Source organism: Pyrgilauda ruficollis, unplaced genomic scaffold (genome assembly GCF_017590135.1).
Source record: "Pyrgilauda ruficollis isolate IOZ18807 unplaced genomic scaffold, ASM1759013v1 scaffold4, whole genome shotgun sequence".
In the NCBI taxonomy this organism is placed as follows: Eukaryota; Metazoa; Chordata; class Aves; order Passeriformes; family Passeridae; genus Pyrgilauda; species Pyrgilauda ruficollis.
Genome location: NW_024525489.1, coordinates 16039071 through 16053612, shown reverse-complemented (window position 1 = coordinate 16053612; position 14542 = coordinate 16039071). Strand labels below are relative to the sequence as shown.

The following is a 14542-nucleotide window of genomic DNA, read 5'->3' as shown; positions in this document are numbered from 1 at the left end:
AATGTTTAATATTCTACTCCATATTACAAGGATGAAAAAAAGCAAAGAAATTATTAAGCCTTGTGTGGAGACAAATGTTAGTCAATAAAATTGTCAATCTGTTTATACAAACAGAGGTTCAGAGAACTGGAAATGCCCATGGCTTATAACATAAATGTATTTAATCCTGGATATATAATCCCTTCAGCATCACCATGTAGCAGCTTCACTACATATAAAGAAGCCTACCTTAATATTACTCTTCAATAAATGAAGCTAAACATCACTGATCACAATAACAACAACAATAAAGCAATTGCTATATTAGTAATTTAAGACCGTTAAACTTTGGGGGTTTATCTGTAAAACAGACAGCACCTTTATTCCATTACCAGTGTATTTTTCTCACCAGCATACTGGTTTACCCCAGGTATTTCTGACCATGCTGAACTATGCACAACATTGGAAGTACATGCAGTTGTTCTTTGAAATGATACGGAAGCAATGGGATACTTTGGAAAGGTTATGTAACAGTGCTGCATCACATTATGAAATTTTAGTCAGATGGGTCTGTAGGTCTAGTTTATGCTTATATATATGTACACACACAGACACATGTATATGAACAAAAAAACCCCCCAGAACATTATGACATTATGGAAAATCCACTCATTAAAATCATGATTAAATTTGCTATAGTATTATTCAAGTATCTTCTGCTACAGATAACAGCTAGGAAATGTATTATTGGAATTTGTCCTATTATTGTTAACAGTAAATCAGAAGTATAAAGATCACTGGGAAAAAGAAAGAGATACCAGACCTGTACCTTCAGAAAAAACATACTACTGTCTCTTTGAAAAATATATTTCTAGAGTATTCAAATCTCTTCATATTCTAATTTCTCTGCATCTCCAGAAATGCAGATGAGACACAAACACATATCAAGATCAATTAAAAAAACTCTACTGTATTCAAAAGAAAAGGCGATTGCTATTGCACTGGACCTACAGAGAACACCAAGAATGCCTCCCTCGGGCAGCATCACTGAAGTGGCTAAAAGAAAACGAACAAGAAACACTGGTTTTGTCTGGAGACAGAAGAGTTACTCAGGGGTACCACAAATTTGGGAAGAGTTAATTATGTTTGATAGATCACGAGGAACGGCACAACTGCAGAACACAGCAAAGACTGAGAATAATCCTATTCTTCAACCAGGCAAAGCTGCATAGAGAGAATCATTGGCATTGACTGCATGCATTCCTTGTGCAAACTTCCCTTGTTCGGCCTCCTGTTGGGACCAACAGCACCACAGAAGCCCCAGGAAGCTAAGAAATAAAAGATGCAGCTAATGGAGAAAAAGCCAATGTTTTGATCAGCCTGGCACAGAGTGTGGTGCTCAGAAACATGCTGGAAGCCGTGAATCGAGAACACATCAAAACAAACCTGCAAGCAGGTCACAGCCTCCTTCGCCCCACAAGCAACCCTCAGCTGCATTTCGCATGCCTGCTCCAAGAATATGCTTTCTGCATTAAATGTTACTGCCAGAACCAAACAAGAAATGAATGCATCCAGCTTGTCCATAAAAGCACACATAGGAGAAGAAACATTCAAATTAACTTTTACTGCAATTTTTAATGATGATAGTGATACAAAATATGCAGAGCTGACTAGAATATCAGACAGTTTAGCTGGGCAGCTGAAGAGACTGACACAATTCTGCCTCAAGGTCAAATCAATATCAAAAAAAGATCTTGTACTACCAAGAACATTTACCATCAGATGTGCAAAAGCCTAGTTTGGGAGAAGTTTAAAAGAGTGGACGAGGTGATAAAGTTGAGGAGGAATATCATACTGTGTAAATGGCTTTTATTCAGTGACGCAGTAAACACGAAAATCTTCCCTTGGTGTGAGGCAGAGTAAACAGAAGAGGATTAACACCATGGCTCAGATCTCTACCTGAAGGCAGTGCCAGGGAAGGCATCTGACCGCCCACACCGCTGCTGCAGGCAGCTGGCACCATGGCTGCGCACAGAGCGGAGGGAAAGCTGGCACAGCTGCTTGCTCACTTCTATCCCAAAACAATCCCGAGCTGGACTCACTCAGCATCCTGCTCCTCAGTGGTGTCTCAGCAAGCCAAAGCAGCTTTGGCCACCTGCCCACTATCAGCTTCTCTGCAACAGAAATCACTGCTGTTGCTTGCTAAGGAGTCAAACACTGCAGACAAACACAAGCACACACCTGCCATTTCTCTCTCTGATCAGCTTTTTATGGTGAGGTTGAAAATATATGCATCAAAGGCATTTTTTGTACCACCTTCAGCCTTCATTTTAATAGTGAAAAATGTTTTCAGGATACATTTCTGACAAATGTGTAGTATGTAGCTTCATACTGCAAAGATCTTTCCACACAGAGAAAAGGGGCATAATTGTGTAGTGGAATTCTAAAAATCTTCACATCAGACACTTAACACAGAGACGAGTCCTTTCACAGACACCAAATAGCTACATTCGGTATGTGGATGTGGTATTTGTGCATTCACCATGTCAGCTTTAATATGAATATCCCACCCCTCCCCAAGTCTTATATCTAAAATATAATTCAATTAGCCAGAATCAGTACTAATATCAACCAAAAAGACTGACAAAAATGATGACATAATACTAATTTGAGTACTGATAATGTTTAGTCTCTAACTAGTATTAAGTGACTTTTTTGATCAAGACATGTAAAAAACAAGCACAAAAATGCAAGTCACCACTTAGCCACTCTTACTATAACACCACTACCACTCATCATTTAACACATCAAACAGTACAACTGTCTGTTCATTAAAAGAACAAGACACAAGCATCACCAAATAGTATATGTTATGATTTACCACCCTAGATGCTATCAGTAATTGGTTTTTTTTTAACCTCCTGTATTTTCTAACATTAATACAACAGCAGCAATACACTACTTAACATTGCACAGGACAACAGTTCAAACAGTACATGTTAACTGATATTATTTTTCTGGAAGGATTTTTCCTAACAAAATAAAGTACAGAGAAAAAGTAAAGAATAACAAAAAGTAATGTACAATCAAGATCAAGACAGCATTAACAAAACATCAGCTACAAAAAGTTTCAAGAAAATGAAGACAACATTTCTTCAAAGTTTTCATATCAATTACAACTTGAAATGAGAAAAGCTCCAAACAAACATGAGTAAAGTTAATCACATTTTCTAAACAATACATTAGTTTTTAATCTGAATTTAACATTTCTTACTGAATAAGAATTCACTGAGTCTACTTTAACTGACCACAACCTTGTATATAACAGGGAATTCTATAAAATAGTAGTCAACTTAAATGTTCACTGTCTAAATTTGAGTACTATTTATTTAGGCACATGAACATAGATTCTAATAAATTATCTTGTCTTAAAAAAGATGAAATAATCTTTATATAAAGTACAAAAATACTTATGCAGATGCCATGAAAGCCTTCTCCACCTCCAAGTACATTTACTTCAGAAGTCTCTTCTTCTACTTTGCTTGCTTACACAGTTTTTGCAGATGTGAGGTGCTTATTTTAAGTAATGGAAAATACTAAGGAATGGCAACTGTCCTTTTACCACTGCCTTCTTTAGACTGTCATTTAGGTAGCTTTGAAGTCACCACAAATTATTATCTAGTGCTGGTCCACAAACTTAAGTACCCATTTACTAAATGCTTTAACAGATTATTGTCAGTAAATCTTGAGTATATGAACCTTTCAGATGCTCCATTGGTACTAACAGCTACTATACAGCTTTTGAATTACCTTGGTTTATTTTAAAGACAACATTATGCAAATTCTAAATGGAGCTACTAGCTAACAAAGTAATGCTCAGCATGAAGGTGACTTAATCCCACCACTTAAGGAAAGCAAAACCTTGATAGTTTGAAAAAGCTTGTCTAACTTGTTGAATCAAGCACCATTTCAAAGTACCACTTCCCACCAACATGAAAAACTTTGTGATCAGTGATTAAGTATCTTGTTGAACTACTTCAGACAAAAGATAAGAAATTGATTTTTAAGAAGAAGCAGAACTGAATATATTGTTTTCAACCTATGATTTTCTTTTAGCTAGGCACCTCCAAAAACATACAGGTTACAGGAGCCCCACAGGAAAAAAAACCCAACAAACCAAACTAAAAAAAATAGGAAGTTTTGTTGGTTCTTCTCACAGCCATTGCTAACTAGCAGTCCTGCACACCTCCACCAATTCCTACTAACAAAGCAGGACTCCAGATTTCATCAGTGACAGATCGATGAAGAAGAAGAAACAGAGGAAGCACCAGAATACGTTCAACCCATGACCTGTAACACTTGGTGGTTTTTTAGCTTTGTGACCAAGATTTCTGATGGCAGGAATCACAGACACTGACAGTCTCCTGGGAATGGATGTTTCTTTCTCACTGCAGTTAACAGACTGACCGGGAGCTGCCACATGACTGAGAGGCTATTAAGAGTTTTTCTCCAGATAAAAACTTTTGTCAAAAGACCTCCTCCACCATGCCTGTAAACTGAAGGGAAATGTGAATGCTGCATGCCAAACAGATAGAGTTTGAGAGGAATTCACAGGCTGCCTGGCAAGAAGAGAATAGGGGCAAGTAGGAGGAGAGGCACTACTGTCCAGGCCTCCATCCCAATGGCCTCTACTCACCCACAGAACGGCTGAGGCTGCTCCTCCCGCAAGGAGACCATCTGGGCACCAGCAGCAGTGGGAAAAGTCCCACTGTGCAACCAGGAAAGTGGGGAGAGCACCTACGAACAAAATGGAACAGAATGTGAAACTGAATTTAAGGTAGATGAGATAGGTAAAGCTCACTGGATTCTAAATTCTATGGAAATATATTTGAAACTTGAAAGGAAATCAAATCACACATCCCAAGCTTAGCAACTGTTGTCTAGTGTGTTTTTAATAAAATGGAAGATTTTATCCCAAAGAAATTCGTGGAAACAGCCTGACTATAAACAGCTATATGAGAAATTCAGTTTACATACAAACTTACTTCAGGAACAAGAGACACAGGATAATTAGAAGAAACTATGAGAAACCTGCATCTAGTAAATTAAATCAGTATTCCAGGTACTAACATTTCCACACACATGTCAATCTACAGAAAAACAATGATGTTTTTGTAATTACTTATTGTCATCTAGGGCAAACCAAAATGAAAGCACACATGCTCTATCTGAAAAAAGCTGGGACTTCGGGAAAATGCAAGTGGTATTTGTTTATATAAATATTTCCCTGCTCCAATTTCAAAATTCTTATTACATTAGAAGAAAATTATAGAGGATTACACTGTACCATAAAGTGACACCCATTACAGCACAGTATCCCAGTCTGGGCCTTGAGATCTATCAATATTAATAAAAAACTGATGAAATTGCCCATATAAGCTCTACGACAAGAAACTTATGAGCTTGTTTATAACATTTGGTTCAAACACAAAAAATTATGAACTCAACTACTGATCTTTCTTGTCTGTACTACAATGTACAACTTCAATGGATCTATTACCTATAACTACTGTTAATTAAACAAGTGTACAAGGAGAATATTTTCTTCCATGTAAAAGACAGCTGGCTAACAGCATCTTAATTAAATTGCAAACCCTGTATTGAAAAAATATTAGATAAAAATATCTTAACCACCTTTCACAATCAATCTCGCCCTAAATGTTTAAAATAATTAATCATGTTGAAGACAGATGAGTTATTTGTTTAAAGGCTACAGTCATAAAACCAATGAGGTCTCACATTTATAGAGCTATTTAGAACTAACACAAAGGCATTTTTTGCATGAATAGCTTCCTGCAATTCCAGAATCCCTGGAATGCAAATTCAGTTATGAAACCAATTAATCTTTTAAATTACTTAATTCTCTCTCGTATCCAACAAACAGGCAATTGTAAAATATGAGAGAAACAGGAAGCAAAATGAAGGCATTTGTAACTGTACAATGTCTCACCTATTCCAGAAAAACAACTGCCCTCTGGAAGTGGAAATTTTCCCTGCCAGGCAGGAGCCCTGGTACATCTGCAAGCAGCTGGGCTCACAGCACTCTGGCTGGAGTGTTTCTCAAGTGCCTGGGTATACTCCATTTGAGATCTGCTCATATTGTCACCTGCAAAGGTGAATATGAAACAGATTGTCAAGTGCAACAACCACCCTGGATTCAGCCTTCACTCCAAAAGGCTCATGTCAACCTTTCTGGAGCCGAAAGTTCATCTGTCTCTCATCCTGAAGTAGCATGAGCAATAGTCTGAGTAATTTTACTTTATAGATATATATAAAAATATATCTATTACTTCTGAGCAAAAGTTAGGCTTTCTTCACTGCAATTTATCAAGTTTATTTTAATTTAGCACTGTTAAGAATTTTTTCCCCCAATTTACTTGATTTTTGCTAATTTCCTCTTATTTTGCCTACTTGCTGCATTAATCCTACACTTTCACCTGCAGAGGTTTGCCCCAGTATAACACTGGGAACAGTGGTAAATATGTTTATGTGCTTCATGTTCTCAAGAGACCAATGCAGTACTTTACACACTTGCCTATTACAGACTCTCAGCCTTTTCTTCAGGTCTGGATAGTCCACAGCAATTACTATCTTTTGCAGATGGAAACTGTTCACTTTTTGGAAATGTCAAAATAAAAGATTTTTAATATAATTTGGCTTTTCTAAAGCAGCATTGGCCTATTCCATTAAAAAAAAAGCCTTAAAATAGCCAGTTTATATTGCTTGCCACCCAGTCATTAGGTCTGCAAGCCCATTCAATACACTGCCCTTCAACTCTTGATTTCAAACACATTTCAGATGCACGTCTGGTTTTCTTTGGAACCAAACCACAAGTGCCATAGATACTGCTCAAATTTTTAAAATAAAAAGCACATTATGTTAAAAGACTATACAGAGGGGAAAAAAACCCCACAAAACAAAAAAATAAGGTAGCATTAAAAGTCTCTGGTTTAGATTACATTTCATCATTAGAAATTGTAGCTAACACTTTTTTTATCATTTCCCATTGAAATTGTATTTTGGTTGCTTCTAACTGGCAAACTTAGCCCTTTAACCCAGAACTCATTGTATTTCAGCACCAGTATTTTCTATTAAGGAGAAAAAACATCACATTTCAGCAATGTCAACTTGGATTTCTTCAAGGAAATGTGAGAAGAAAAGCAATACTGGCATTTCTTGCCAGTGCTAAAAGCAAGTTAATCCTTTTTTATTTGAATTTCTCAAGCTTATGCAATCTGCTAGCATCTCTACCTGAGTGGTTTTAAACTGGTTGCCAATTCCAGTCAAATAAGGATGGAGTTTGAAATACAGGAAAATACACTCTTAAAAGGTAAGGATAAGGAAGAATAAAGTATCCGATTATTGCCATTATCCAGTAACCTGCGAGACAGAAAAGTAGAAAAGGCGATTTCTTTGTTGGGTTTGGGTTGGTTTTTTGGAAGGATGGGGTGGGTGGGGGATTGGAAGGATTTTTTTTTTTGTTTGTTTGTTGTCAGTTTTGGGTTTGGTTTGGTTTTTTTTTTTTTTTTTAGTTCAATTCTCTTTTGCCTTTTGGAATAGCTGGCAGCCACCATATCTTTAGTTGTTAATTACATATCATACATCTTTCTTTGCCTAGTGCATGGAAGATGCAAAGAGGCCGAAAAATGTAAAACACAGCATGAGCTTTTCTAACAATGACAAGGAGCTTCGTGTCACCTACACATGCTCAGCTTGAGGCAACCAGCTGAAGTATCTGACCTATGAACCCAATTTCCCCATCCTCACATAACACTATGGACAAGTCTGGATATCTGCAAAGGCATTTCAGACCTTTGGTGACCTGGATCATCTTCCTCATTTTCCCTGTTAACCACAATGCAACATATCCATACTTTAGACACACTAAAAAATGTGCAGAATGTATCACAATTGCACCTACCAGAAACTATCCTAATCCAAACAGCCCAGTAAAATCTTCAACTCTTTCAAAGAACAGACGTACCACTATGTATGTACAGGTTTTCTGGGCTTTTCTTCAAATAGAGACATGGTAAAATAGATTATGATGCAAGGACAAAGCACTCTAGAAAGGAACAATTTAATTGGTTGCTCATATTTTTAGTATTATGAGTAATCTGTGCACTAAACTTATGTGTATATGCTAATAATCATACTAAAACTAAAAGAGATGCTGCAATGCTGCTAGACAGCATAGCCTGCTACGAAAGAGACTGTTTTAAGTAATCTAGTAGTGAGAAAAGATATAATTGTATTTTTTATTTATGAACTTTGCTTGTGCCATGTACAGAAGTGTATGGGAGAAGGCAAGGGCTGCAGAGTAGAAGAGACATTGCAGGACGGGTCAGAAAGGGCTGATCTGGACAGACAACTGGAAGAGGGCTGAGAGGAGCTGTTCAGCCAGCAGAGAAGAGAAACTCCATGCTGGAAGGTTCACCATTAGTCATCTGGTAATTTAAACTGCTGCAACTACTAGTCAAAGGGACAGCTTTAAACTCTTTATGGCTTTTCTACAGGGCTGCTTTTTGAAGGCCTTTTACTTCAGGCACAGAAGCAAGTTCAAGTGCCCTCACTAAGTGAAGTTTTGTCAACCTCCAAATACTGTAATACAGACTAGTGGCAAACGATCATTTCAGAATATCCTTTAAGGTTATACTGCAAGCAGCAAATGAAAAAAGTGAGTGAGTACAACTTGATTTTCACACCTTCCTCAATGAAGCTTTAGTGAAGAAAGTTCAAGAACAAGGTGCTTAAGGCACTTCTCACACAATAAAACATTATTTTTGTCTTGCTGAAGTTCTCTTACTGGAACAAGTCAGCATGACATGAAAAGCATTTTGGAAAAAAAAAGAAATATTCTAGTTTTACAATACTTTCTTAACTTTAAATTAGCTCCATGAATTAAATGGATTTAAAGGGGAAGTAGAGAACAGTAAAAAAAACCACAGTATCTTTCATCTTTTTGAATTTAAATCACTACAATAACAGAAAATTAAGGTTTAGTCTACTGTGTGAGATAGAATTTTGACCCTGTTAAAATGTGAAACTCCGTAGCATTTTCGGTGAACCAGAAAAACACCGAACACCAGAAAAACCAAAAGATTGCTAAGGCAAAGTAGGATGATCATGAAAACAGCAGGGAGAGAGATATAAAACCCCAAAACCAGAACAATAAAAAAGCTCTTGCTGTTACTCCATATTTATTTGTAACAAATATTCTTGGAAAAATTAATTTTGGATATCAACATTTGTTAGACTTTTTCCTCCCCCAAAAGGCACATGCAGAGACAATGTTCATCTATATTTTCAAACATTTTGCTTTAAAGATTGGATTTCTCATGACTTCATGGTTACTTCTTCTACAGTTCTGAAACATGAAAAGAATGTCTCAATTGAACTATGAAATTAAAATCTGGACGTTGCATATGAGGTGAGACACACTATCAAGAGTCAAATTTCTTCCAAATCTGAATGGTAATAGTATGAAAATCAAGTCACACAATAAAGAATAATAATTACATGTTTCTCATCCAAGGTCTTAGGGCAAAAGATTGCAATAAACTTTCAAAAAATACATGAAAGCTATTTTGGAAATGGTCATTTTCTTGCAATATTTTGGCATTGTAACACAACTATTAAAGCAATAATTTATTGCAGAATGCAGCTTTAATATTTTTACATAATACAACCCTTGGAGTTTGAAGATACTAAGATGGAAGCATAGTAAGAATACAGAACAATATATTCAAATATTTAGCTCACAATTATAACAATTTCTGAATTGGATGTTATTTCTACTTCTCTACAATTGTTTCACAGAAGAAAAATCCTTAAGGCTTTATTTTAAAAGTCAGACTGACAACAATGATTAGTCTCTTTGTTCAAAGGAAAGAACAGTATGATACAGCCAGTGCCTTCCTATCTTACATGCCTACCCTAGAAATTTTCCCTGCAGCAAACACTGCATTTTTTTCAGCCAAGCTATAGAGATATCACTCATCATTTCCTTGAAAACCTCTGCTGAAGTTCACAGTTGTGTGGATGAGAGCATAAAAGCCCTTGCAAGCAGTCTTTTTATTTTTAATAAATTCTTTTTTTTTTCCTTCCATAGAAAAAAGTCAGTTGTATTATTTTATTGAAATCAGGAAGACAGAAATATATAAGCTCCAAATCTACTCAAGCAGGGTCATCCTGAGCAAGCCGTCCAGGATCACATCTAGATGGCTTCTGTGTGTCTCTAAGGATAAAGGCTTTGGTTTAACCTTTGCCAGCACTTGGTCACTCTCAAAACGAAGAAGTGTTTCCTGATGTTCAGAGGGAATCTCCTGTGACTCAGTGTGTGACCATTGCCTCTGGTGCTTTCACTGGGCATCACTGGAAAGAGCCTGGCTCTGTCCACTGTATGCCATTCCTTAAGGTAATTATTGTGGAGACCACTCCTGAGCCTCCTCTTCTACAAGCAGAACAGTCCCAGCTTTGTCAAGCCTTTCATCATGAGAGACATGCTCTGGTCACTAATCATCTTTGTCCTCTTTTATGGACACTCTGCTGTGGCCACAGCTCTCTAGGGAAGCCCAGAGCTGGACACAGTACTCCACGTATAGCTCATCAGGCTTGAGTAATGGGAAAGGGTCTCCTCCCTTCACCTGATGGCAACACTCTAATGTAGACCCAAGGTACCATCAATCTTCATTGCTGCAAGGGCTCAGAGCTAGCCCATGCTCACCCAGACAGCCAGAGCCTTTTCTACCAAGCTGCTTTCCAGCTGGGCAGCCCCAAGCATATGCTGGTGCTGTCTGGGGTTTTTGCTCTTTAGATGCAGGACTTGGCACTCTGCCTTGTTGATCCTGCCAGCCCATTTCTCCAGCTGTTAGGGTCCTTATGGACGGCAGCAGGACCCTCTGGTGTACTAGCCAGTCCACCCAGTTATGTTTCATCAACACATTTGCCCCACCATCCAAATCATTAATGAAGATGTTCAACAGGACTGGTTCCAGTACTCACTCCTGAGTACACCACTAGCTGCCAGACTCCAGCTAGGCTTTGAACTAATGACCACCACTCTGTGGACCTGCCATTCAGCCAGTTTTTACCTCACTGTCTGCTTAGCCAGCACATATTTCACCAGCTTCTCTATGAGGATCTTATTAGAAGCAGTGCCAAAAGCCTTACTGAAGCCAAGGTCGGCAACTGTCCACTGTTCTCATCTACCAAGCCAGTCCTATCATTATGGAAGGTTATTGAGTTGGTCAAGCATGACTTCACCATGGTGAATCCATGCTGACTAGTCCAGACTATGTCTTTACTAGCGTACACCATTACTCCCTTGCTTTACACTCCAAATAAATTTTGTAATCATTCATACACATGGATCCCCAAACTATTTCAATACCAAGTGGAAGAATTGGCATGATATAAATTGGCTTCTGTAATACTCACATACCACCCCACCACAACAAACAAAAAAGTAGCTATTGTCTCCAACTAAGCCTATTAATCTTTTCTAGGAAGTTACCCAGAGCTTAACTTTATAACTGCAAGTGATAGGAAAAATACTATTTTAAAGCTTAACTAGCCTTAACATTAATTAATTTTTTTCTTAAGTTTTAGCTTGCAGGCTCTAGATCTTTTACACCTTCATCTTTAATATCCATGTATGTACCTCATTCAATGGGATCTTTCCTCCTGTTACAGAATTGTAATAAAATAACCATAACACTTAACTTTATACACTGAACACACTGAAGAAGTTAGAATGAACTTTTCCAATTCTAAAAAAGTTACAAACACATCTAGGAACCTTCTCCTAAGAGCACAAGCTAGTTACCATTAGCAAGGTTCTTGAACTGATTAAAAAAACCCAAGAGCTATGCACTAAGGGCAAGTCCAAACAAAAACAAGCGGAATGCACATCTAACACCAATACCTAAGGAAAGGTTTGGCTTACTGCCATGCTAAAGAAATCTATAATTTAAAATGACCTGTATTTAAAATGACCTGCTTAATAGTCAAGTAATAAATATTCAAGTAGCATAATTATTCAGCTATATTACTTCTGTCTCACTGTAACCATAACCTAAGCAAAACCAGAAAAAGGAAAGATAACAATTAAATAGAAAGGCTGAAGGACAAATGGTCACTCTCACAAAAAGTGCAGCTGCCACCCTCAGATTGCTAGACTGTCCCACAGTGTCATTATCTCTAGATCCTTACTAAGGTCTTGCTAAGATACCAAATACAAATCATGTCACTGCTACATTTAAAATGCTAGCCTTCATGCTAACCAGATTTCCACTGATTCTTTGCAGTATACGTTTGTTGGTATCCTGTGCTTACTTTCTATATAAGTTGAACAGAAAAAGAGGTTTGTTTTTGATCTGTACAACCCTTCATGTAATTTGAGATGCTCATCCAGGCTTGCATTATGGCAATGCCCTTTTAAAAATCAAAAAAGCAACACCACCTCAAAACACATGATCATATGCAGGCTGTCTTTATTGCTAGCCACAATTATCAAGCTATGTAACTGCTATATTTGATTACAACTCAAAACAACAAATAAATATTGGGTTTTTTATACATACTGTAGGTAAAATAAAGTGAAAGAACTATTCATGAGCATATGACTACAGAACAAGACTATGCTGATGGTGTAATATTAAAATTGCTATCTTCTGTAATTCAAGATTCCTGTCCAGTCACATCAGCCAAATTTCAATAAAATTAAGCTTTCAATGCGAACCAGCTGGTAAGTATGCACTTTGAAACAGTGTGATAGATGACAGGGCAGGAGAACAGAACTGTTGACTATGCCTCAAAAAAAGAACTGAAGTCCTCAGCATAGGAGAGACTGGTAGGGAATTCATCTCATATTTAATCATCACAGGGAAAGTTCAAGCTTTGGCTGAAGACGCTAATTCCTTGTAGAAGTAAAATGTCCTTCAGAAATAGAACACTTGGGAACGGGTTATTATTACAAAGCCTTAGTGAAAAATTGCAATGGAAAAAGATGCGGTTTATTTTAGATAACTGATTTTTAGATTTATGTCATTTCCTTGGCCTTACTATTTGTAGAACCCTGCCTTTCTCCTGCCTCTGGAGCTGTACCAGCATTGGAAACAGCAGCTGGCAACAGTCTCAAGCCAGGCTTCCTATGGTTCACCACAAAGCAACTACCCTGTAGCGAGCCATAAGCTGCAGTGCTGTGGGGCCACTGCAGCAAACCAAGGCAGACCACAGTCACCAGGGAATTCTGCCAGGTTCCCATACAGTCACATCAGAAAGGAGAGACAACAGATTAACCTGTCAAGTGCTCATTAAGACAGCTGTGCTCTTCCTGTATGGAAGTCAGGTATCCCAGAATGTGCAGGGGTATCCCCAGGGCAGTGCTTTGCTCACTCAGAGCTCACTACACTTGTAGCACTCAGCGCTGAGTGAGTTATTCGTGAATTAAACAAACATTCAGCATTTGGTGAAGAACCATGAAGAGGATTGCATGTTTGCTGTGTTCAGTGTGTTGAACTCTTTCAGGTGAGATCTTATGAAAGACAGAAAGTGTCCCTTTCCCTGGAGGCAGCTAACCATACCCAGCCAGGGGAAGCTGGCACAGTCTCAGGATGAGACAGCAGACAGGCAGAGACACAGCAAGCCCAGGATCCCAGTGCATGGGACACCCCTGAGAAGGCACACACAGGTGAACAAACCAGCCACAGATGTGGAAAAGACAGCAGGATCTTATCAAGGTCTTGGCAGGGATTTGGAAAGGCTTACCATGAATCAGAAAGCCTGTGAAAACTGCCTGGCTGGAAAGCAAATCTCTGCAAGACAGAATAGATAGTTCTGATTCTAAACTATTAATGTTAACACTTTGCCAAGCAGACATGAGTCCTTGTGGTGTGCAGTTTGACTTCATGTTTTGTACTCTTATATAATCTATTTTTAAAGTGAAAACATAGCATTTTGGGAGACTTACTGTAAGCATGGTACAGGACAGTTCTACCTCAAAGCATCCAAACCAGAAAATCCATTACAACAAGTAGAAAAAGGTTCTTGGCTTCTCTTTCCAAAATGTTAAAATTATTAAGAGCTTAATTTTTGATGTTACAAACATGCAATTTTTTATCCATCACTCATGCTTTTATTATATAATCTGAAAACAACTAGCCTGAATGCCCATTTTCAACTTAGAGTAAGGAAGGCCTGAATTTCAATTTAAAGGTTTTTTGGGAAAGAATAAGGAAGAGGTCTATGGTTTATGGTGTGTACTACATCTGAGTATTTTCACTGGTTATTGCATATGAGTAATCTTGCTATTAATCTCTTCAATTAAGTTTCACTGGCTAAAATTATAGCTGTCATTCTAAGCTGGAGTTCAGACTGGATGGTATCTTCTAGCTTAAGATACAAGAATCTGGTGCTGGAAAATGCAGTAACCCGAAAGTATGCTGAATTCTATCAACTAAAATTATGTAGGAGATGAGGCATAATTAATAACCTTACAAGA

At 37.8% G+C, this 14542-nt stretch overlaps 1 protein-coding gene across 2 annotated transcripts in view; it reads right to left on the bottom strand.

Moving 5' to 3' along the window:
- The window catches only part of CRIM1 (cysteine rich transmembrane BMP regulator 1), a 175092-nt gene that overhangs the window by 114436 nt on the left and 46114 nt on the right, over positions 1-14542 (bottom strand). The window contains exons 1-2 of one of the 2 annotated variants that reach the window (XM_041476810.1): positions 5990-6117; positions 4676-4776 (exon numbers count right to left, since the gene is read on the bottom strand). The exons of the other annotated variant lie outside the window; for it this stretch is intronic. Coding sequence (XP_041332744.1) covers positions 4676-4776; positions 5990-6057 — 169 coding nt within the window. The 5' untranslated portion in view covers positions 6058-6117. Of the gene's footprint in view, positions 1-4675; positions 4777-5989; positions 6118-14542 lie in introns of those variants that run through there. 2 annotated transcript variants of the gene reach the window in all.